This window comes from Marmota monax, unplaced genomic scaffold (assembly GCF_021218885.2).
Source record: "Marmota monax isolate L192 unplaced genomic scaffold, Marmota_monax_Labrador192_F-V1.1 WCK01_AAM20220418_F8-fsc00057, whole genome shotgun sequence".
In the NCBI taxonomy this organism is placed as follows: Eukaryota; Metazoa; Chordata; class Mammalia; order Rodentia; family Sciuridae; genus Marmota; species Marmota monax.
Window position 1 is genome coordinate 1,851,138 of NW_026693933.1, and position 24,665 is coordinate 1,875,802.

General features: G+C 33.4%; 1 protein-coding gene across 5 annotated transcripts in view; it reads right to left on the minus strand.

Moving 5' to 3' along the window:
• Agmo (alkylglycerol monooxygenase) overlaps positions 1–24,665 on the minus strand; it is a 337,598-nt gene that overhangs the window by 133,846 nt on the left and 179,087 nt on the right. For 4 of the 5 annotated variants that reach the window (XM_046463535.2, XM_046463530.2, XM_046463531.2 and 1 more), the window contains 2 exons: positions 9,044–9,126; positions 8,398–8,503 (listed from right to left, as the gene is read on the minus strand). In XM_046463535.2, the coding sequence (XP_046319491.1) occupies positions 8,398–8,503; positions 9,044–9,126 (189 nt within the window). Of the gene's footprint in view, positions 1–2,609; positions 2,950–8,397; positions 8,504–9,043; positions 9,127–24,665 lie in introns of those variants that run through there. The other variant, XM_046463533.2, reaches the window with a different exon arrangement.

Genomic DNA, 24,665 nt, shown 5'->3' on the forward strand with positions numbered 1-24,665 from the left:
GGCATGCACTACCATGTCCAGCGCTCTCTCTCTCTCTCTCTCTCTCTCTCTCTCTCTCTCTCTTTATGTGTGCGTATATATATATATATATATATTTTTTTTTTTTCTCAGCACTTAGTATAAAACTCTGAACATCAAATATTAGCTGAAAAAAAACTATGAGGTAATGAATTAAATGTCATATAAATTCATTAAAGAGTACATGAAGAAAAAATGAGAAAGGAAAAACATTTAAATCACAAAACATAAATAGAACCATTAACAAAACGTGGGCCTATGTTCTTATCATCTATTTTGTCTACATTGAATAATTAATTTCTGTATGCCAAATGTATTAAAAATTATGTCTAGAAGAATATAACTACGAAATCAACAAACACAATCCTTCCAAATGAAATAGACATACCACCTTTCACTCCTAGCTCTTTCTCCAAGAGTTTCCCATCCCAGTTCATGGTGATTCCATTGTTTCATTTCCTTTGGCCAAACAAATCCCTTGCACTCATTCTTGACTCCTCTTTTTTTTTTCACACTCCTCATTTGACCCATGAGAAAAACTTACCTCCTATACTTTAAAGTCAGCACCTGAATATGATTACTTCCCAAGTTCTCTAAAGTATCATCCTAGGACACCAACTCTGCTCATCTGCCTGCTACCTTATATTCTTGCTTCGCTTCTTGCTATGCCCCTTTCATTTGTCCTCAACCCAGCAGTCAATGTGATCTTAAAATATGTTAATTCATATACTTCCTCTGCACAGATTCTTCAGGGTATTCTCATTTCACTTGGAGTAAAAGCCAAGATAAGCACATTAACCCAAAACACCTACGTGTTACTGTCCTGATCTTACTTGCCCTGTTGCTTACTCTAGTTCAACCAAGGATCCCAGGTACTAAATACTTCAGTACGTTTGCACTCAAGCCTCCTTTTACCTGAACTTTCCCAGGAATTAACATGGATTTTTGGTTGAAATAAAGTCTGTACTGAAATGCCACCAGACATCCCTGGGTACTGTTTGGGGTTTTGTTTATTTAATTTTCTAATTTTGCCTCTTATATCCATTTTTCTCTATAGTACTTACCATTACTTAATAAACCATACTTATGTAGGCACATATACATGAATATGTATATAAATATTTTTCTAAGTTATTTTCTACCCTCTCTCATTACCACTGATAGAAACTAGGTGGCTCTGTGATTCCTACCTCTGCTATTTATGACCTGTCACTCTATATAATCCCCTTTTCTTGAATGTAGATGAGACCCATGACTTGCTTCTAGTCACAAGAATAAGGCAAATATTAAGGGATATTACAGATGTTACCAAGGCCCTAAATCTGTCTATTACAAGATTATCCTGGATGAGCCTGACTTAATCAGGTGAGACTTTTAAAAGAGAGACTGAGTGATCTCTGTAGCAAGAGGTTATTCTTGCCAGCTTGATAAGTAAGCAGTCATGATTAGGAAGGCCATTGGGTGAGGAGCTGCAGGCATGCTTTGGGACCTGAAGGCCGCCTCCAGTCAGAAGCCAGCAGAAAGCTGGGCCCTAACCCATACAGCTAAAAGGAAATGAATTCTGTCAGCAACCTGAACGAGTAGGAGAGTGGATTTTTCCTTAGCTGAGCCACCAGATGAGTGTGCAGTCTTCCCAGTATCTTAAATCTAGCTTCTAGATACCATAAACAGAGTATTGAGGTACACTGACCTCTGATCCACAGAAACTGTTAAATAAATAAAAAAATGTTTGTCATTTTTAAGCCGCTAAATTTGTGCTTATTTGCTGTTCAGCAATTTTGAAAATTAATACTAACATCCAAGCTCCACAAAGATAGTACTTCTGTTGTATCTTTGGTGAAACAGGCATTTAATATGTATTGGATAGACTCTTCTGCATGCCACTGAAAACACCAGCAAGTTGGATTTAAGTTGCATGAGCTTTTATTTGTCTTTCCCTGGGACCCACGCTTTGCTCTGTTGTTGCTAGGTTCATCTCACCCCTTGCACAGCCATGGTCAACTTTGCTTCTCAACTTTTCTCTGCATTCTTTCCCTTCCCTTCCACTTGTTCAAATTCTCTCCATCTCTTGGTGCACATTTTCAGATGATACAAGTTGATTTGTCATTTAAGGGTGATATGCTCTCATTTTTCATGACCTATACTAAAAACTGAAAGTCAAATTTTAAAAACAGAGTTCTAAATTTAAAATGATCACATATAATTTTGTAATCCAATTACTTTGACACCAATAAGCAGATATTCTCAGGTTTATCTTTTTATTGCTCAAAATATTATTTCTCAAAATATTATTTTAAATGTGTGTGCAGGTGTACGTACAGTATAAATCAGGAGATATAATTATTACTAATTGTGCTTGGTACTTATATGTCAGATACAATGCTAGATTCTATAGGCCATATCTTCTTCATTCTTTTGAATCTCAAGACAGCCTCTTAGAGCTTATATTTTCCTTTTTTTGTGAAGAAATTAAGCTAAGAGAACTAAAGCATGGTTATTTTAGATAACTTTTTAAGGCTACACAACCAATTAAGTTGCAGAACTGAGCCTGACCCACAGATTTATGTGAGTAAAAACCACTGAGGCCTTCATGACAGATTAAATCATACATTATCTCCTTTATTAATCTCTGTTTAATTGAATTAAAAGTTATATGAAACAAAATGTGCATAAATAACAAAATGTAAGAAAGTATCTTCTCATTTTATATATGCATATAGATTTTCTTATCTTTTGATAGTGGTACATCCTCATAAACCCATCATAAATTGAAAATATAATAAGTCCAAATAGCCTGCTAAATTACCCAAAAAATACTCATCTTTCCTGCACAGTGGAATGATGGTTTTTCTGAATCCTGATAGTGCATCTGATTGGAAGTTGCACCTTGTAGCCAGTGTTCAGCATCCCAAGAGATCATCATGCCACACTCTATTGACCAAAATTCAAAATTTAATGGACAGTTTCTACTGAATGTGTACCACCTTCACACCACTGTAAGGTCTAAAAATCATAAATCAAACCATTGTTAGGTCTGGGACCATCTGTGTATTTATCCAAAATGACTTCTCAACTTGGACCTTATTTCATTTTCTTTATTTTAAAATTCACCAGGTTAAACATTTAGGAAGCCACTGATAAGAAAAGCAAAATAAATCACAAGTCCACAGGTGTATCTTACAGCAAATTACATGTGAGCTTACAAACACAAAATATATGAGTGAGAAATGAGTGAATGAAAGAATGAACAGAGTATTCTTCTGTCAAGTTTCTTATAAAAAAGCAAGCTTTGGAAAGGTATGGAAGGTGGTGATCAAAGTATTTGCTAAAGTAATCAAAGCAAAAAGTCCAAGGCCTGAGATAATCATTGCATACACAGATTGGTGGTTATGTATTCACTCTGTATTACCTTTATAAATAACAAGAGCCCTTTGCCCTTATTCAGTATTCTTTTGGTCATAAGCTAAAAGAAGTAAATCTTTAACATACAAGTCACAGTATCAAATTCAAATAATACCTTGTATTTCTGAACCAGAATTGTCATTACTCAATCGCAATTTTGTAATTTGAGTGAAAAATAATTTAAAGCCAGTTTTCCAGTGTGTGTGTGTGTGTGTGTGTGTGTGTGTGTATGAAAGAGAGTGAAAGAGAGAAAGAGAGACAGATATTCAAGTTGTAAAATGTAACTAGAAGTGTCTTTTGGTGTAGAAGAACTGTTATGAGCAAACTTATAAAGTTTGACTAACATAATAAAGCACTGTAAGAAAATTTCCAGTCAGCCTTCTAGATAAATAAAGAAGAGTCACAGGGCTGCAAGCTGGTGTTGCCAATATATACAACACTGATTTATAAGAGAAAGGCGATTAATTGCTTCACTGACACGGATTCATGTGATAGCTTCAAAGAAAAATGATGAGAACATTATGTCCTTATAGTCTAATGACTCTAGTCAGTCAGTCCTAATTCATATTGAATGGAGTCACTGAGGCCATTTATTAAGTTTCTATACTCCTTATATGGGGTAAAGAACAGTTTTATTAAAACTATGATGAATGAAAAAGATTTACATAAAGTTCTAATAGATAAAAATGTGAAAAAAATGCAATTTTGAAATGTACAATTAAAAATATAAGAACTGAGACTGACAGTAATTTTTAATGCATTGAACTTTAAAAGGAAGCAAAAAAAGAAAAGGCTACTTCACAGGTAAAAATACCCATGGGAACATACTTGCCCAGTTTTTATTCTGGCACATATGTATTGAATTCTGATCACAGAAGACTTGTTCAGGTTTAACCATTTGGAATTCAATGGCTTAGTTTTAATAATTGTCTTAATTATAACAACCAAATTTTACTGAATGCTTCCTATGTCCTTTGAGGCATTTAATTTTCCACACAGCTGTATGTGTTAGTCCATTTTCAATTACTCTAAGGAAATACCTGAGGCTGGGTACTTAGGAAAGAGCTTTATTTAGCTACAGTTTTGGAGATTGTACAGCATGGGTCAGCTCAACTCTGGCAAGAACCTCATGGCAAATAACATCACAAATGACAGAAGCATGTACAAGAGGGATAGATGATATCATCAGACAGTCAACCAAAGAGACTAGGGAGTGGTCAGGCTTATTCTTTAATGATGACCCTCTCACAAAAACTGACTCAGAGGTTCCATGAGAACAACATTAATCTCTCCAAGGGCACACCCACTTGACCTCCCATTAGGCTCCATCTATTAAAGGCCCACCACCTCCCAACATTGCCACACTGAGAAGCAAGCTTCAGAACCAATGCCTGACTAAATGCAAAAAGTACATACAAACTACAGAGCCATGTGATGTCAATGTTATTATGCATATTTAATAAAAAGTTTTAATGTCAAATTGCAGGCAATGTCTACTTTTGAAGAACTAGTTATGTGCATGCCAAGATGTACAGAAAAATTCTGGAAAGAGGAGGTAAGCACCCAGAGAACATGTGTCATGGTTTCCTCCCTTCTTTGAATAATAAACCAAAGATAATTCAGAGGTAAATTATTCAAACCACTTGTTTTTCAAAAGTACCTTTGCAATTAAATTTAAAAGCCATTTATTACAGTTTTTTCCATTTTCCAAGCTCTTACTGCTATATTGCATCTGTCTTTCTCATCTGGAACCTTTAGGGAAGTTGAGTACTGCTATCATTACATAGAAGAAAATGTTCCTGGATGATTAAGAAATACGGTGTCAGGCTCCTAAGTCTGTATCCTGGGTTGTTCCCTTACTAGCTATGTGTATACAAACAAATTATATGCATGTGTGTGTGTGTGTGTGTGTGTGTGTATATATATATATATATATATATATATATATATATATATATATACACATACATACATAAATTTGGATTGTGTATGAGGATTAAATGAAAAATTACAAGTAAAACATTTGGAACACAATAAGGGCTCAAAGGATTCAAATGATGTTATCTCTTAGTAAACCTGTTTTATAGATGAATAACCTAGTCACAAAGTCCAATGTCATAGAATGAGTTTCAGACTAAAAACTAGATTTTTTGTTCAACATTGTTACTTTTTCCCACTTCTCATACTAGCTGACCCTAAATATGATTAGTGTTTCTTGAGACAAACCAAGCAATTATTTTGAGGATCTTCATGTTAATATAAAATAATAATACCAACATCAAAAATAATAATAGCACCTAATATCACTTATTATGTGTTAATTGCTGTGCCAAATTTCTTACGCATATTATCTCATTTACTTCTCAAAACCTTATTAGATAGATGTTATTACTCCCACCTTTTACAGATGAGGAAGCTAAAGCCAATTATTTAAGTGGTCAAGTGGTTTCCCAAGGACCCACACCAAGTAAGTTCTCAGAGTGGAATCAAATTCAAGCAGCATGGCTTCAAAGCTCATGTTTTACTCATTCACTTTCACCTGTTACTAAATTAGGAAATTAACAGCATATCAACTCAAAAGCTGCATATACTATATTGCTCTCTACCACTCCATCATTAAAGAATTCCAAATGCAATAAAGTTTTGTAAATATATACTCCTATTTGATTAAAACCAGGGCTAATTTAAAGAACCCAGACACTTTATTTGCTTCTGGAGCATGCAAGATTAACTATTACCATATACCCAACAGTGGGGTTCATTAAATGGAATTAATTGCTTTCATGCCCATAATTAGAATATGCCTCTTATTTAAAGTTTGACAATCTATTTTGTTTGATTATAAGTCTTATTTTGGTATGTAAACTTCTGAATTTTCCTAAACATGTATAATTTATGCTTCTGAATTTTTCTTCTAGTTTATAATCTCAAGAAACAACATAGGTATGATATTATGTAAACTTTAATGTCTATTTTAATGCAAATTATATTACCTTAGATTATATCCAAAATCCTGTTACTAAGAATTTGCCTCATTATCTAAACATCATTTTTTTTAAAAGTGAAATATATTCCCATGCTTCATAAACTTTGTTTCCAAAGAATACTAATTTGAAGAACTGTTCTTCAATTTCTTTCTTATAGCTCATAATTATCATTCCCTTCATACAGAAAACCGTTAGGTACATTTTTATCTTCCTAGATATATTAATACACCTACAATAAAATACATTTATATATGTATATACAGAAGTTTCTCAACCTGTTTTTATATTTGTATACATTGTATGGTAGAATACATCATATGTGATTCAGTATCATGTATTATTTCATACATAATATATCATATATTATTGCAATTACTCTTGATTTGTACTAAAGAGTTCTTTATCTTTATTTGCTAGACATTTTTTTTAAATAATTAGATTTTTTCCAGTCTAATACCACTACAAATGATGTCCCAATGAATAATCTTTCTATGCATCAATGTACATGTGTGAATGTATTATTTCTAGAGTATAAATTACTAGAAGTAGAATGCACTTCCAAGGGTATTTGTATCTGCAATTTTGATAGATATTTTCAAATTTCTTGTAAATGAGTTTTCCGATTTATAATTATTTCTATGTCAGTTTTTACTTTGAAGTAGGGTGATATGTTGTTAACATTTTTTTTTCCTTAAATAAACTTTCATGTTGCACATTCTAGTGATACTGGCAGGTTGCTCCACACCAAAATTAACAATATAATTCTAGATTTTGAAAACACACTATTAAAATACAAATGATAAGAAAAAATTTTAACAGTTGCCTAGATCTGAAATTCCAATGTAGTTTTGGAGAAATAAGTTTTATTCATAATATATCATATTTATATAAATTTAGTTGTAGGAAAATCTCACTTGACCTCTATTAATTTATTTATATCTTTTCATTTAAAATCATCATAATATAGGGATGCAGCCACATTAATATTTATAGCAGCACAACTAATATTAACCAAGCTATAGAACCAGTCTAGATGCCCTTCAACAGATAAATAGACAAAGAAAATGTAATAAATTAGATAATGGAGTATCATTCAGCTATAAAGAACAACAAAATATTGGCATTAGTTGGAAAATGTATGGAACTAAAAATTATTATGCTAAATGAAATAAGTCAGATTCAGAAGGTCAAAGGTTGAATTTGTTTTCTGGTATGCAGAAGCAAGTCCACAATGAAGAAAAGAACAGAAAATTTTGAGTGATTTCATCAAAATAGAAGATCAGTGGAGCAGAGTAAGGGGGTTGAGGGGAGTGGAGAAGGATGGGAAAGGGAAAATGTGGAATGAATCTGACCCAACTTTCCTATGCAGATATATGAATATACTACAATGAATCTCACCATTATGAATATATGTTAGGCATTAATTTTAAAAAACTGTAAATAAATAGCAGAAAGTTCAGTAGAGTACAGGCAAGTGAATAGGAAGGAAGAAAGAGGAAAGGAAAAAGCAAGTACTGGGGACTGAATAGAACAAATTATATTTCATGTTTTTACAGTTATGTCAAAATGACTCCTAATTTATGTATAACTAAAATGAACCAATTAAAAATTTAATAAATTAAAGTTTTAAAAATTTCTCAAATAGTAGAATCCTTGACAAAAATTTCTTATAAAATCACTTTTACCACTTCCTTACAACATGCCATATGTCTTGACATTTCTTTATAAAAATTATGCAACAAAATTTTTCCCAAAACTATATAAGCTTAACAATATTGATCCAAATTTAGGGACTAGAAAACTGTGGCTCAGCAATATTAGCTAGCCCAAAGTAACACAACTAACAAGTACTGCTACTTAAGTAAACAGACACAAATTCTCACAAGTACTTCTCACAAATTAAGTAGAGAGGAGACATCATATAATGAATGAATTAAACATGCAATCCATGTATAATCCATGCTATAGCTGCCTATGGTGAATGGCTTACCTCAAAAACAAATGACAAGGCGGGGACAAGAGGCTTAATGTGACCGAATCTGTACAGCATCAGGATCACCAAGCAACGGAGAGTTTCCATAATAGCTGCCTTAGGTCTGAAATGACATGTCAATAACTTTCATTAGCTTTAGCTAAGCTCTTCATATGTATATATTATAATTAATATATAGATTGCATTTTCTTATGATTTTCAATAAATATGTAGTATTTTAACATATTTGAGATGTCCCTCTGAAGTTTTTTTTAAAAAATAGGCATTAAAGTAAAAAAGAAAATGTATTTTTTTAAGAAAAATCTCTTCTTTATCAAATTTTGGCTTAGTTAAAGCATTGATGGGTTAGGAAGAAGCTTATTTTCAGCTAAAATTAAAATATTAGACAATTAAATTGTAGAGCATAATGTAAATGAGTCCCCTCACGGATCCAGTGTCTTTTACTTTACATTAAAAAAAAAGGTTTCTTAGGAGAACTGACATATCTATCTATTCTAAAATAATGAAGGGTAGTTATCAAGGTTTCATGTTTATTTTAAAACTATATTAAAAAGTTACATAACATACTATTATTTTCATGGCTTTATGGAAAATTCTTAATTTTAGTAAAAGAGAAAAATAATGAAAACATTTCAGTTCTTACCTTTGATCCAGAAGAAATCCAATGGAGGTCAAGGTCAGGATGATGAAGAGAACCCTCAGAAGGAGAGTTACCTGTGATAGTGCCTGTAAACAAACACAGACATCAGTGGATCCTTCAGAAGAGTTATTAGAGGAAACACTAGGAGTTAAAACTTACAAGAAAAAAGCCCCAACTGTATTTTCTGTTATGTCATTTGTCACTTATTCTCTTCATGTAGGTTGACTAATAGAAGATATTTTGCTTTTCCTAATGTCACTTAGTTACCTTGTTGAATGTTTGGAGAATGAATCAGATAATTTCATAATGATATCTGTTTAATGTGTTCTTTCTACAAGTTCCCCTTTGAAGTTTTAATTTTTATATTATTTGAAATGTGTTAAACCCATGTGTCAAGAATTATCATTCACATTATTACAAATAAATGCTACATGCCAATAGCACCTCATTTTTTTTTCTGGTACCATGGATTGAACACAGGTGTATTAACCACTAAGCTACATCTCCTGCCTTTTTATTTTGAGCAGGGTCTTACTAAGTTGCTTAGGGCCTTGCTAATTTTCTGAGGCTTTTGAACTTGGGATCCTCCTGCTTCAGGCTCCAGAGCTGCTGGGTTTGCAGGCATGCTCCACTGTATCAAGCTCCAATAGCTATTTTTAATGTCACAAATTATTTGTGTTTTTTACATCCAAAGCTGTCTAATTCAGAAAATATTTAAAGGAGAATGCCCTTATGCATGAGAAGACATATTTGAAAGAGATTATATACATACAATCACTCATCTCTAATTAAATCTAAATATTTATATGTGCATATCAAAAGTTGCCTTATAAGTAATTGTCACAAAATATTTTACTATCAGACTTATAAATTATTATGCATTTTGTTTACATGTCAAAATCTAACAATAGTGAATATTGGACATCTGCTGTATTGCAGCTTCCTATACTGTGTTTCTTATACTTTAATCCTTTTTATGTACCCAACAATAATTCAGAGTAGGTGTCTTCATATTTGCCATATATATCTATATATATATTTTAAAACCTTGGAAATCAAAGGATTATGTAACTTTTCTATTATGACACAGAAAATAAGCTGTGCTTCTAAAATTCAAAATAGATCTGCTTGACCCTAAAGTATGACAACAATAGAATACAAATGAGTAAGAGACTTAAAGGGGTTGGTGGCAAAAATATTGTTATAGTTTAGATGTGAGGTGTCCCACAAAAGCTCATATGTGAGGCAATGCAAGAAAGTTCAGAGGATAAATTATTGGGTTGGGAGAGATTTAATTCAACCAGTAAATTAAAATCCCATAATGAGATTAATTGAGTGAAAACTGAAGGTCTGTAAGGATGTGGCTGGAAGAGGTGGGTACAAGGGGGCATGCCATTGGGGTACATATTTTATATCTGTCTAATGGAATCTCTCTGCTTCCTGATCATTATGTGAGCTGCTTCCCTCTATCACACTCTTCCACCATGATGTTGAGTCTCACCTTGAGCCCTAAAGAATGGAACCAACTGTCTATGGATCAAGACCTCTGAAACCATGAGCCCCCAAATAAACTTTGTCCTCAAATGTTGTTCTTGTCAGTTCTTTTAGTCACAGCAGCAGAAAAGCTGACTAAAACAGATATAAGTTAATGTTACATAGCCAATCTGTAGGGCTGGGTGAATACTGCTTCAGGTGAAAAGGGAATAAGTAAACTCATAGGTCCAGAAAGATTTCCCTAATCAGCAAATGTGCTTGAATTTCACTTTATGATAATATTAGAGATGTGATAGAAAAGATTGGTAAAATAGATATCTAAATATTTTTCAAAAACTTTTTCTCTTTTTTCCCCTAAAATAACTTTAATTTTAAATCATTAATAGCAAGTATCCCTACCTACAATTACAAATGTCCAGAATCATAAACAATATAATTATAATTATAAATAATTATAAACAATAAGCAAAAGCTGCTTGCAATTCCTAGTCACATGTAGTAATCTGGCTCCTTATTATCACAAACCAACCCTGTTTCTCATGGCTAATTTCCTGGGATGACAGCCAGAATTGTAAAGGGATTTTACATCCTCCAAAGCAATAGTTCAGTAGAAGAATATTGCTGAGTGGTCAAAAATCTAAATAAAAAGTGTCAGAACTTTGAGGGATATGGGTTATAGTAGGTGTCTGATACAGGGTGGGAAGCTCAATGGAAGTCAGAATGTCTAGGAGGAAGGCAGGAGAGACATATTTTTAGGTATGTGAAAGCTAGCAATAGCTGCTTTGGGACAGTAAAGCACAAATGAGCAGAAAAATATTTTCTCAGTGGTAGAAGTAACCAAGGTGTGCTGCAGTACACTAATGTTCAGTTAAGGGAAACATTTTGTCTTTAAAGAAAAACACTTCTTTCATCATATTGCTTCATTTTTATTTATAAGAGAAAAATCCATATGGAAGAAAATGGTTTGTGCCAGAAAACTATGGTATGATTGCAAATGCTTTATAAAAACATACGAATTTTGAGGGGTTGCACAAACCTATAGGCCCTGTAACCACAGGCAAATTATTCGACATTTCTAGGACTTGGATACACATGAGGTACATTTGAAATAAAATATGACTTTGGGAAGAACTGAAATAAAACATTGAGAAGAGTGCTTGGTACAATGAAAAAAGTCAATTAATGGTCATGATTACTATCATTGTTACTATGTTCAGGTGCTTAGGCTAATCTTAATTAATAACAATAAAATGGAAATGAAATACTTGAATAAAATGTTTTTTACCTCTTCCAAGTATCAAAGGAAACTCACAGAGCAGAATAAAATAGATCTTTTGTTATGGTTAGGAAATTTATGATCCATAGGCAAAAGAATGAACTTCTCTTTCTTAAATTGCTTCCTGACTATTGGGATCAGAGAGGAAACCAACTTAATGCAGAAGCTAGCTGCCTCATCCTGGGCTTGGCTAATATTCGTCTGAAACTTGGCATGTCTAAAACGCAGCATTTGTTTTCCTCCTCTATACTACAGGTTCCCCATTTCCCTCTTCTTAGGAAATGTCAACACCAGGTTTTCAACTACTCAAGACAAAAATCTGTGACTCCTCCTTGACACACACTCTCTCTCTTTCTATTTACCCCTGTCTATTTTTAACATATCAGAGATATATGTTGGTAGTTATTGAGTATATCTCAGTCAAAGGCAATTGGCATAAACAGCATAACTAATCCTCTGTTATCCCAGTATGATCTCCACCACAATTGTTGAAATATACTCCTAACTGGTTTTACCACTTGTGAAACTGTCTGTCCACCTATCCTTCCCAACCCCAGGGTGCCGAATTATACTTTCAAAGTGTAAGTCAGATCATATCATTTATGTTCTAATTTCTCTAGGGACTACAGATATCACTCAGAATGAAGTTCAAAGCCATTATTATGGCCTATACATACTCTCTTTTATGCTTAAGCAATATCAGACATTATGGTGCTCCTCAAACATGATAAGCATCCTCCCCACTCAAATCTATCTTACCTACTCTTCCTTCGGCTGGGAATGACTTTCCAAAAGAATCCTTATGGTTCATTTCATTCAAGTATGTATACAAAAGAATCCTTATGGTTCATTTCATTCAAGTATGTATACAAATGCATGCCCTTTTCCACCTTAAATAAACTAGTACTTCTTTATAGTTTCTATAAGCACCATGCTTTTTTTTTTTTGTCCTCCATATGAATTATCACTTCTACACACATTGTTCGTGCATTCTCTACTTGTTGGCCATAGAGATGAAAACTCCATGAAAGCCTTTATTTCTCTTTCTCTTTTCACAGTGGTGGGGATCTAATCCAGGACCTTGTACATGCTAGGCAAACATTCTGTTGCTGAGCTACACCCCCAGCCCAGGTTTGATCTCTATTCGCTGTTGTATGCCAACTGCCTGGAACATTGCCTGACACATAGTACCTAATATATGTTTGTTCAAAGACTGAGTAAATAATTTGTATTTTAATAATAATAATTTCATTAAAAGTGGAATTCATCAATAATTTTATATTATATTTACTCATAAAATTAATATTTTGAATCATTAAGTTTTAAAACAAATTAATCACCAATTTATCATTAACATATTAAATGATCTTATATGTTAAATATTTAATGTTAAATAACTTAACTTTTATTCATTCAATCCCACAAAGAACAAAATTGAAAAAATAGTGTTTGAAAGAATGGAAAGAGGGAATTCAATACAGAACACATGTGCTTCCTTCAGAGAGTCCATTTTCATATTAAACTCAGAGCATGTTCAAACAGCATGCTTTGACTGATTAATAAGGATTAGTTGATTATGTATTTTATATGTATATGTGATATATATGCATAAAATATATTCAAAGAACATTTATTGAACATGTGTTGGGTTCTATGGTAAATATGAGTTTAAGAGACTGAGCAAGAAGAACAAAATCCTTGCCCTTGAAACCAATATCACCTCATTCCTCTACATAGAATCACAGGTCAGCTACAAAAGAGCAAAAAGTGGAAAAAATAGAACTTATTATCCTTGGCCACTGTAAATATTTATTCTTATGCATTCAAAGAGTTTGTTCAATCAGATATAGCTTATGAGTTTTTCATAAAAAGAAAAAAAATTATTTTTTATTGGGTTGACCATGATTTCATATCATCCGTTGCTTATTTTTCATATCAAATATGTCTGTCCTAAAGTGCTAAAATGGAATGATTCTACATTGAACTCAGTATATTATTAGGCCTTATCATAAAGAGCATGATAAATGATATAACCATAAAAATTTATTGTTCAATATTTCCATGTTACCTTTCATTAAATAATAAATTTAAAAATTATTTTTAAAACTTTATGGTGAATGGAATTATGTTTTCCCCTTTAAGATACCAAGCATTTTCAGTTAACCTTTCTTCAATGATTTTTCCAGTGAGAGAATGTAGTCATAAATATGCCAAAAAATACTACCTACCTACCCTTTCTTCAAATAGATGTAAAAACATACACAGGGACTTCAGAAATACATGAATGATGATGTAATGTTGCTTAAACAATTCATGAACATATAAGAATCCTTCTTTCACCCACAGACAAAGTGAATAAAGCCCAGTGGTTCTTGAAGAGGGCTATCATCCTCTTACTTTTCCATGGAAAAGAGCTGGTGGTTAACATAATTACCTTTCTTATTTCTCCATCCAACATATCATACAAAGAGAACTACCAGCCCCATATACTAAGTCCGAAAATAATAGAATGCTTCTATATAAAAAGTTTTTTTAAATATGCATTATCAATGATAATTTGATAATATTTTCCATGATTTAATTCTAAAGATTTAGAAATAAAACATATGAATTTGGTTATTATTTTAAAAAGGTGGTGCATTTTTAGAAGTTTCTCTAAGAGGTTGTCTAGCAAGACCTATTGGAGTCATTATTTTGATTCAAAAGCCCATCTTCTAAAACATATGCAAAATGGGATTAATACTGATGAACATGTAATCCTCTGAAAACTCTTACTTGAAGACAGCTGACTGGATTTGCTGGCACACCCAAAGGACTGCCCTCCTCATACCTATTGTCTGAGGGCTCCACCTTCCAGATACCTTTAGATTCTGAATTTGTCATGTTGAATCTTTAGGTTTATGTATGCTTCCCAGTACTACATCACAAGCCCCGACAGCAGAACACAATATAATGAAACTTATAATTCTATGTGGGTCTTAAGAATCCATCTTAAAATAATATCTTGCTTTTTTAAAGAATTTGTGAAATTGTCTATCATGTTCCTTTTTTATTTTCGACTAAATTTTCAGAATTCTTTAGTTACTGAGGCATACTAAAAGGAATATGACTGAAATAAAAATTTTCCAGAAAAGCAAAATTAATACATGTATTAAGGCTGAAAATATATTGTTTAAGCAGGATATTAGTATGCACCTCACAAACATTGAATTGATAGTGTCTACAAAAATTTGTAAGAAATAAAAGCTAAAAATTGCATTTTAAAAACTTTAATACAGAAAGATTAGATATATTACAGTTATATTTTAAAGTATTACTCCACTCCATTAAAATATGGGTGTACATCCAACAATATGTAGAAATAGAGGTTAGATTTTCCCCTATGTTCTTAAAAAATACTACAATATCTGAAGCAATTATTTTCAAACACTGGACACCAGGCAGCAACAGACAGTGATGTCAGAGAATGATCCTTTTTGTCTGAGCTTATGACTTTAAGACATTTTAGGTCATATCCCAGAGGAAACTCAGAGAAGCCTGATGAACTCCTTGAATTGAACAGATGCAGCTGGGACTGAAAGAAACCAAGAAAATATTGTTTGGAAGACAGAGTACCATATGTGAGAGAGTGGCAGAGAGAACCCTGGAAGTCTGCAGAGGATACTGACCATGTCTTTAGTATATCAGTTCATGCATGTCAATAAAACATCTAAACCCAGGAAATTTTATATCTTACAATGCTCAGCTCTGTGTTATACATATTGCCTTCAGCAAAGTAGAAAAACCTCATGATCCACAGACACTGACTAGAGACCATGCAAGGGTCATTCTTTAGTATTGGGTAATAATCAGTCCAAGATTGAGCACCATCAGCAATGAAAGATCCTACAACTGTTGCTGGAAAATTACCATATTGACATATCATCTTCCTGAATTCTAAGTAAGCCTATTTTGGGGTCAGTGAATCCTCCAAATAAACAGAGGCTTGAAGAGTATATTTGCCTTAAGATCTCACTGAAATCAGTACATAAACTTTCTTTATACTACCTATAGGATACTTGCTTTTTTCACTGAGAAACAAGTGAAGATATGTTTTGTAATTCTTAGGTCCCCCCACCTTCAATAAAAAATAAAAAGAAGTTAAAAGACAGTTTTATCCACAGAGATAAACTTCCTTTTTATATAGATTCCTTTTAATAAGTTAATATGATTGCTGTCACGTTCTGTGATGTACACCTGTAATCCCAGTGGCTTGGGAGGCTGAGGCAGGAGGATTGTGACTTCAAAGTCAGCCTCAGCAATTTAGTGAGACCCTGTGTCTAAATGAAGTATAAAAAAGGGCTGGGGATGTGGCTCAGTGGTTAAATGTCCTGGGTTCAATCCGGGTACTAGAAAAAGAAAAAAGAAAGAAAGAAAATATGACTCAATGAAAGTTGGGTTTAAGAACATGAATACAAACTGAATTAAAATGCTTAACTGCTACATACATTTAATAAGTCAAAACAAGATTGAAATTCAAGTTATAAGCAGTGTGTGGATGATCATGTTTATTATATAATAACTTTAAAAGGAGCTGATACTGAACAATTTTGGGGACAATGCTAATGGATACTCCAAAAGTTAATATTTCATTATTAGATGCATATATTTTAAAATGTACAATTTTTCACTTCATTGTTTTATTTCAATATAGTGGATATATATATATATATATATATATATATATATATATATATATATATATACACACATATATATAAAATCCCACATATATATATAATCCCACCTCTGTGTGTGTGTGTGTGTGTGTATATATATACACAAATCATCACCTCTCTACATTTCTGAAATATTTGCTGTTGTTTTCAATATGGAGATTGAACCCAGGGCCTTATGCATGATAGGCAAGTGCTCTATCATGGAGCTACATCCATACTGCTTTTATAATTTTATTTGTTATTTTGAGACAGGAGCTTTCTAATTTCCCAGCCTGACATTGTAGTTACATTCCTCTTGCCTCAGTTTCCCAAGTAGCTGGAATTAAGGCATGCAGCACTGCACCTGGCTAGCTAATATCCTTTTTGTAATTCCACATTTATTATGTTCATTTCATGGCTTTAAGTTATAATTGATGCTCATTTGGCTCACATTTACTTTTTTCACATCACTGGCTACCTAAAAACTTTAGGAAATTAAATGAAATCTCAAAGGCCTGCACTGGAGAATAACAGTATACAATGATGTTGACTTGAGAGTTTTCATGTGAGTCCTAAGCTACAACTAATTTACACAAGGAACACTCCCTGTTCTGAGAGTAGAACTGAGTATATTGATTTTTTTCAGGGGGTCTATTAAAAAATGTCAATATAAAAACATCAGTTACAAAATTGAAGTGCCCATAATGTTTTACAGAGCTCTACATCCAGGGCAACTCAAAACCATAAAAATCTGCTCCCAAATTTATATTGGAAACTCTCAGATGACTTATTAACTTGAAAAACAGCATCAAAGTAATCTGTGTTAAAACATATTTGCACTAACTTTATTACACACTCCATTATAAGACCTTATTAAATATTCAAACTGTTTGTGTCTAGTAAAAGGTAGCGTTGCCTTTTCTGTTTTGATTTGTAGAACATGCTAGCACAGCCAATATTTTTATTTCAAGCATGCATTCATGATATCACCCCATGAAGTAGACCTAGCAGCTGAGGAATTGATTTCCCAAGCATTACTAAACCAAAATCAACATAAAAGACTGTGGGTCATATCACTAAACTAAACACTATATATTTAAATCTATGCTGCACTAGCTATAGTAAGAAAGGAATGTGCCTCTTACACCTTTGTGGTGGCCATCAAATCGCTTTTTTTTCACTCCAAAAATTATTTATATAGAACTTGCACCCATAAAACAAGTAAGTATTTATCTACTCTAGTATATGCATAAACAGAAAAGGCCGTGGGACCACAGCAGGATCCTCAATTACAAGTCAGCCACAACTTCTCTATGTGATTATTGGCCACAGTGAATCTAGAAAAAAAATATTGCTGTTGGATTTCAAAGTTTTCATATGCTTTTAGACATCCCTGAGACTAGAAAGGCACTATAGAATTTTTCAAATAAGCAACCTTTTTTTTTCCTAGTCACACAGCATGTTTTAAGCAAAGAAAAACACATGTGAGAAATAAGCAAATGCACCTTTCAAATTTAATTTGTGTCAATAGAAAAGCTGTCTCCAAGTCTAATTTCAGTTTGAAAAGGGTTTCAACACTTGATATTTCTCTTGTCAATATAACTACATGAGTTTCTCATATAGTTTTTTTTATGACAATAGAAATATTCTTGGGAACACTATGGTGTAAGTCACATCTCTTAATATATACAGTGCCTACCTATGTTTTTACCCAGGAAGCATTCACACATACTCAAGCATTCAAATCTTTTGGTGAACCCAGTATTAGGCCTGTATTTCAAAACCAAGCTGGAGACTGGAATAGCTTAAAATGAGTAAGTTTACATTTTGGATTCTATGAATTAATATAATTTATTCAGAGATTTTATATAGTATAATAAAAAAATCAGTACTGTAAACTCAACATTGGTTCACATATCAAGAATGTCATAGTTTAATGCACATGACCCAGCTTTTCTTTTGGCTTCATGCAACTATCTGTACTCTATTAATGCACATAAATCTTACTGCTGCTTTGGGTGAACATGTTTAGATCATGTATAAGCATAAGTAGTGAGAGATAAATTATGTAGTATTTGAAGAGATGATTATGAGACCATAGGTTAAGCAACTACAGTGATCCTTTTATAACTGTGGGTTCTACATGTACAAATTCAATCAAAAATAGAGGGAAAATACTCCAAAAATATTGTGTTTGTATTGAATATGTACAGACATTTTTCTTGCCATTCTCTAAACACGACAGTAAAGCATTAGGTGTTATAAGTAATCTGGAGATTTTCAAAGTATACAGGAAGAGGTACCTATGTTATATAAAATAACAAGCCGTTTTATTTTATCTTGTTATTTATTTATTTTAATTAGGTCTATATGACAGTAAAATGCCTTTTGATTCATTGTACACAATTCCAGCACAACTTTTCATTTCTCTGGCTGTACATGATGTAGTGTCACGCCCTATGTGCAGTTTTACATGAATCTAGGGTAATGATGTCCATCTCATTTCCACCATCTTCCCTGCCCCAATGCTGCTCCCACCCTCCTTCCCCTTTGCCCAATCCATGGAGACATGCCTCCTGTCTCCTTGTTTTGGATCAGCATCCACTTATCAGAGAGAACATTTGGCCTTTGGTTTTTTTTGGCATTGTCTTACTTCACTTAGAATGATATTTTCCAACTACATCCATTTACCTGGGCTATTGTGAATCGAGCCTCTATGAACATTGAAGTGGCTGCATTACTATAGTATGCTGATTTTAAGTCCTTCCATCATTTCATCAAATGGTGGTTCCATTCCAAGTTTTCTAAGACATCTCCATACTGCTTTCCAGATTGGTTTCACTAATTTGAAGTCCTACCAGTAATGCATGAGTGTGCTTTTTCTCCCACATCCTTCCCAACATTTTTTGTTGTCTGTATTCTTGATAACTGTCATTCTGACTGGGGTGAGAAAAAATTTACAGTAGTTTTTATTTGCATTTCTCTAATTACTAGAGATGTTAAACATTTTTTATATATTTGTAGATTGACTGTATATCTTATTCTGAGTAGTGTCTGTTCAGCTCCTTAGTCCATTTATTGATTGTTTTTTTTAATTTTTTTCAGTTATACATGGACACACTATCTTTATTTTGTTTATTTATTTTTATGTGGTGCTGAGGATCGAACCTAGTGCCCAACATGTGGGAGGCAAGTGCTTTACCACTGAGCCACAACCCCAGCCCTGGGTTGTTTGTTTTTTTGATGTTATTTTTTTTGAGTTCTTTATATCCTGGAGATTAGTGCTCTATCTGACATGCATGTGGCAAAAATTTGCTCCCAAAATATAGGCTCTCTCTTTACATTATTGATTGTTTCTTTTGCTGAGAAGAAGCTTTTTAGTTTGAGACCATCCCATATATAAATTCCTGATTTTATTTCTTGCACTTTAGGAGTCTTGTTAAGGAAATCAGGGCCTAATCCAACATGATGAATATCTGGGCCTATTTTTTTCTCTGTTTGGCTCAGGGTCTCTGGTCTAATTCCTAGGTCCTTGATCTACTTGAAGTTGAGTTTTGTTCCTGGTGAGAGATAGGGGTTTTTCTTCATTTTGCTGCAAATGGATTTCTAGTTCTCCCAGCACCATTGGTTCAAGGGGCTATCTTTTCTCCAATGTATGTTTTTGGTGCCTTTGTCTAGTATGAGATAACTGTATTTATGTGGGTTTGTCTCTGTGATTTCTATTCTTGACCATTGGTCTACATGTCTATTTTGGTGCCAACACCATGCCATTTTTGTTACTATAGCTTTGTAGTATAGTTTAAAGTCAGGTATTGTGATGCCTCCTGCTTCGCTCTTCTCTAAGGCTTGCTTTGGCTAGTCTGGGTCTCTTATTTTTCCAAATGGATTTCATTATTGCTTTTTCTATTTTTATAAGAAATGACATTGAGATTCTAATTGGAATTGCATTGAATCTGTATAGTACTTTGGGGAGGATGACCATTTTGACAATATTAGTTTTGCCTGTCCAAGAACATGGGTGATCTTTCCCCTCTTCTAAGATCTTCTACAATTTTTTTCTTTAGTGTTCTGTAGTTTTCATTATAGAGGTCTTTAATCTCTTTTATTAAGTTGATTCCCAAGTATTTGATTTTTTTGAAGCTATTTTATTTTATTTATTTATTAATTTTTTGGTACTGGGGATTCAACTAGGGATACTCAAACACTGAGCCACATCCCTAGCCCTATTTTGTATTTTGTTTAGAGACAGAGTCTCCCTGAGTTGCCTAGCACCTCGCCATTGCTGAGGCTGGCTTTGAACTTGTGATCCTCCTGCCTCAGCCTCCCAAGCTGCTGGGATTACAGGCATGTGCCAGCATGACCAGCATCAGGGCTATTTTAAATGTGGTAGAATTCCACATTTAAAATATGGTCAACTGATGTATAGAAATGCCTTTGGTTTATAGGTATTGATTTTATATCCTGCTACATTCCTGAATTCAGAAAGTTTCTGGTGTAATTTTTTTTGATCCTCTAAGTATAGAATCATGTCATTGGCAAATAAATGATAGTTTGTGTTCTTCTTTTCCTATTCACATTCCTTTATTTTCTTTCACCTGTCTAATTGCTCTGGCTAGAGTTTCACAGACTATGTTGAATAGAAGTGGTAAAAGAGGGCATCCCTGTCTTGTTCCAGTTTTTAGAGGAAATGCTTCCAATTTTTACTATTTAGAATGATGTTGGCCTTGGGGTTAGCATAGATAGATTTTACAATGTTGAGGTATATTTCTAATATCCCTAGTTTTTCTAGTGTTTTGAACATGAAGGGGTGCTATATTTTGTCAAACACTTTCTCTGCATCAATTGATATAATCATATGATTCGTGTCTTTAAGTCTATTGACATGATGAGTTACATTTATTTATTTCCATATGTTAAACCAAACTTGCATCCCTGGAATGAACCCCACTTGATCATGGCACACTATTTTTTAAATATGTTTTTGTGTGCAATTTGTCAGAATTTTATTGAGAAATTTTGCATCAATCTTCATCAGGGATATAGGTCTGAAATTTTCTTTCCTTGATGTGTCTCTGTCTGGTTTTTGTATCAGAATGATACTAGCTTCATAGAATAAGTTTGGAAGGGTTCCTTCCTTTTCTATATAATGGAATAATTTGAGGAGTATTGGTATTGATATTTCTTGTAGGTCTTGTAGAACTCATCTGTGAAATCGTCTGGTCCTGGGCTTTCTTGGTTGGTAGGCTTTTGATAGCATCTTCTATTTCCCTGCTTGAAATTGATCTGTTTAAATTATGTATGTTCTCTTGCCTCAGTTTGGGTTGATCATATATACCTCTAGAAATTTGTCAGTGTCTTTGAGGTTTCCTATTTTATTGGAGTATAAATTTCTATATTATTGGAGTATATTTCCTTTTTCATCACAAATTTTGTAATTTTTTAGTTTTCTCCCTCCTTCTTTTCATTAGAGTGGCCAAGAGTTTGTCAATTTTATTTATTTTTTCAAAGAATCAACTTTTTGTTTTGTCAATTTTTTGAATTGTTTCTTTAATTTCAATTTCATTGATTTCTGCCCTGATATTAATTCTTTCCTGTCCTCTTCTACTTTTGGTGTTGGTTTATTCTTCTTTTTCTAGGGCTTTGGGCTATAATGTCAGGTCATTTATTTGTTGACTTTTTCTTTTTTTTTTTAGTGAATGAACTCCATGCAATGAACTTTCTTCTTAGTACTGCCTTCATAGATTTCCAGAGATTTTGGTAAGTTGTATCAGAATTCTCATTTACCTCTAAGAATGTTTTATCTCCTCCCTGACATCTTCTGTTATCCATTTGTCATTCAATAATGTATTGTTTAGTCTCCAGGTGTTGGAGTAGCTTCTCTTTTTAATTTGATCATTGATTTCTAATTTCATTCCATTATGGTCAGATAGAATGCAGGGTAGTATCTCTATGTTTTTTTTTGTTTGTTTGTTTGTTTGTTTGCTAAGACTTGTTTTGTGGCATCACATAGTTTATTTTGGAGAAGGATCCATATGCTACTGAGAAGAAAGTCTATTTGCTCGTTGATGGATGGGATATTCTATATATGTCTGTTAAGTCCAAATTATTGATTGTGTTATTGAGTTCTATAGTTTCTTTGTTTAGTTTTATTTTGGAAGATCTATAAAGTAGTGAGAGAGGAGTATTAAAGTCACCCAGTATTATTGTGTTGTGACCTATTTGGTTCTTGTATTTGAGAAGGGTTTGTTTGACATACATAGATGCCCCATTGTTCAGGGATAGATATTTATGATTGTTCTGTCTTGTTGATGTATGAATCCCTTAAGCAGTATGAAATGTCCTTCTTTATTCCTTTTCACTAGTTTTGGTTTGAAGTCAAGTTTATCTGAGGATGGAAACCCCTGCTTGTTTATGAGGTCCATGTGAGTGATACACTTATTCCCATCCTTTCACTTTCAGACTGTGGATGTCTTTTCCTGTGAGATGAGTCTCTTGAAAGCAGCATATTCTTGGATCTTTTTTTTCTTAATCCAATCTGTCAGTCTATGGCTTTTAATTGGATGAGGTTAGACCATTCATATTAAAGGTTATTATTGAAATATGATTTGAATTCCTCAACATTTTGGTTTATTTTTGGTTTTTTAACTTAATTTGGTTTCTCCTTTGATTAGCCAGTTCCTCCCTTTGTTGATTTTCATTATTGTTTTTCATTTACTCCTCCTGAAATATTTTCCTGAAAATGCTCTCTAGTGCAGGCTTTCTCACTGTAAAGTCTTTTAACTTTTGTATATCATGAAGGTTTTTATTTCATCCTCAAATCTGAAGCTTAATTTTGCTGGATATAAAATTCTTGGCTGGCAGCTATTTTCTTTCAGAGATTGGTATATGTTGTTCCAGGATCTCCTGGCTTTGAGGGTCTGGGTTGAACAATCTCCTGAGATATGAATTGGTCTCCCCCTATATGTGATCTGATTTCTTTCTCTTGTGACCTTTAAGATTCTATCCTTATTCTATATGCTAGGCATTTTCATTATAATGTGCCTTGGTGTAGATATGTTGTGATTTTGTACATTTGGTGTTCTTTAAGTCTCTTATATTTGATTTTCCAATTTATTCTTCATGTTTGGGAAATTTTATGTTATTATCTCATTGAAGAGATTGTGCATTCCATTGGTTTGAATCTCTGTGCCTTCCTCTATCCCAATAACTCTTATATTTGGTCTTTTGATGCTGTCCTATAATTCTTGGATGTTCTGTTCATGGTTTCTTATCATCTTCACTGTGTGGTCAACTTTATTTTCCAGATTGTATACTCTGTCTTCATTATCTGGCATTCTATCTTCAAAGTGATCTAGTGATGCTTTCTATTGAGTTTTTAAATTTGGTTTATTGTTTTCTTCATTTGAAGGATTTCTGACATTTTTTTTAAGAATTTTTCTTTCTTGAAGTAATCTTTTGCTACCTATTTGCTCCCTTATCTGTTTGTTGGTGTGATCAATTGTTGCCTATATTTGTTCTCTTGTCTCTTTTTTGGAGTGATCAATTTTTGCCTGTATCTGCTCATTTACGTCATTCTTTAATTCACACATCATTTTAATTATGTACATTCTGAACTCCTTCTCTGACATTTCATCAACTGTACTGTCAATGGGTTCTGTTATTGTAGTATCCTGGTTTGTTTGGGGCACTTTCCTCTCTTATTTTTTCATGTTGTCTATGTGTCCTTCTTTCTTGCAGTGCAGATCTGAGGTATTATATTGTCTTCCCTATAATATTCTAGTATCCATGCAAAATTATCTGTACCTCACCTTAAGGGTTGGGCTTCCAGACCCTGCTGGTGTCCCAGGATGGATGCTACTTCAAGTATAGGTGGTGGCAGCAATAGCAAAAGTAACTGGAGATATCAGTGGAAGTGTCTAAAAATGAATGCAACCACTATCAGAGATTGAAATGAAAGGGTGAGCCTTAAACTGGCTTTGGGATGCCTGTTCTGAGATGCAGCTGCTTCTAGGCCCTGTCTGTCCTCCCATGTGGAGGTTACTGAGTGGAGAATGCCATGGCAATGGCTACAGTGTCCCAAGATGGAAGTGGGTTAGGCCTGGAGTGAGGGGCGGTGGACCTTTGTCTACCCTGAGACTGGACTCCCACACAGGTTGGC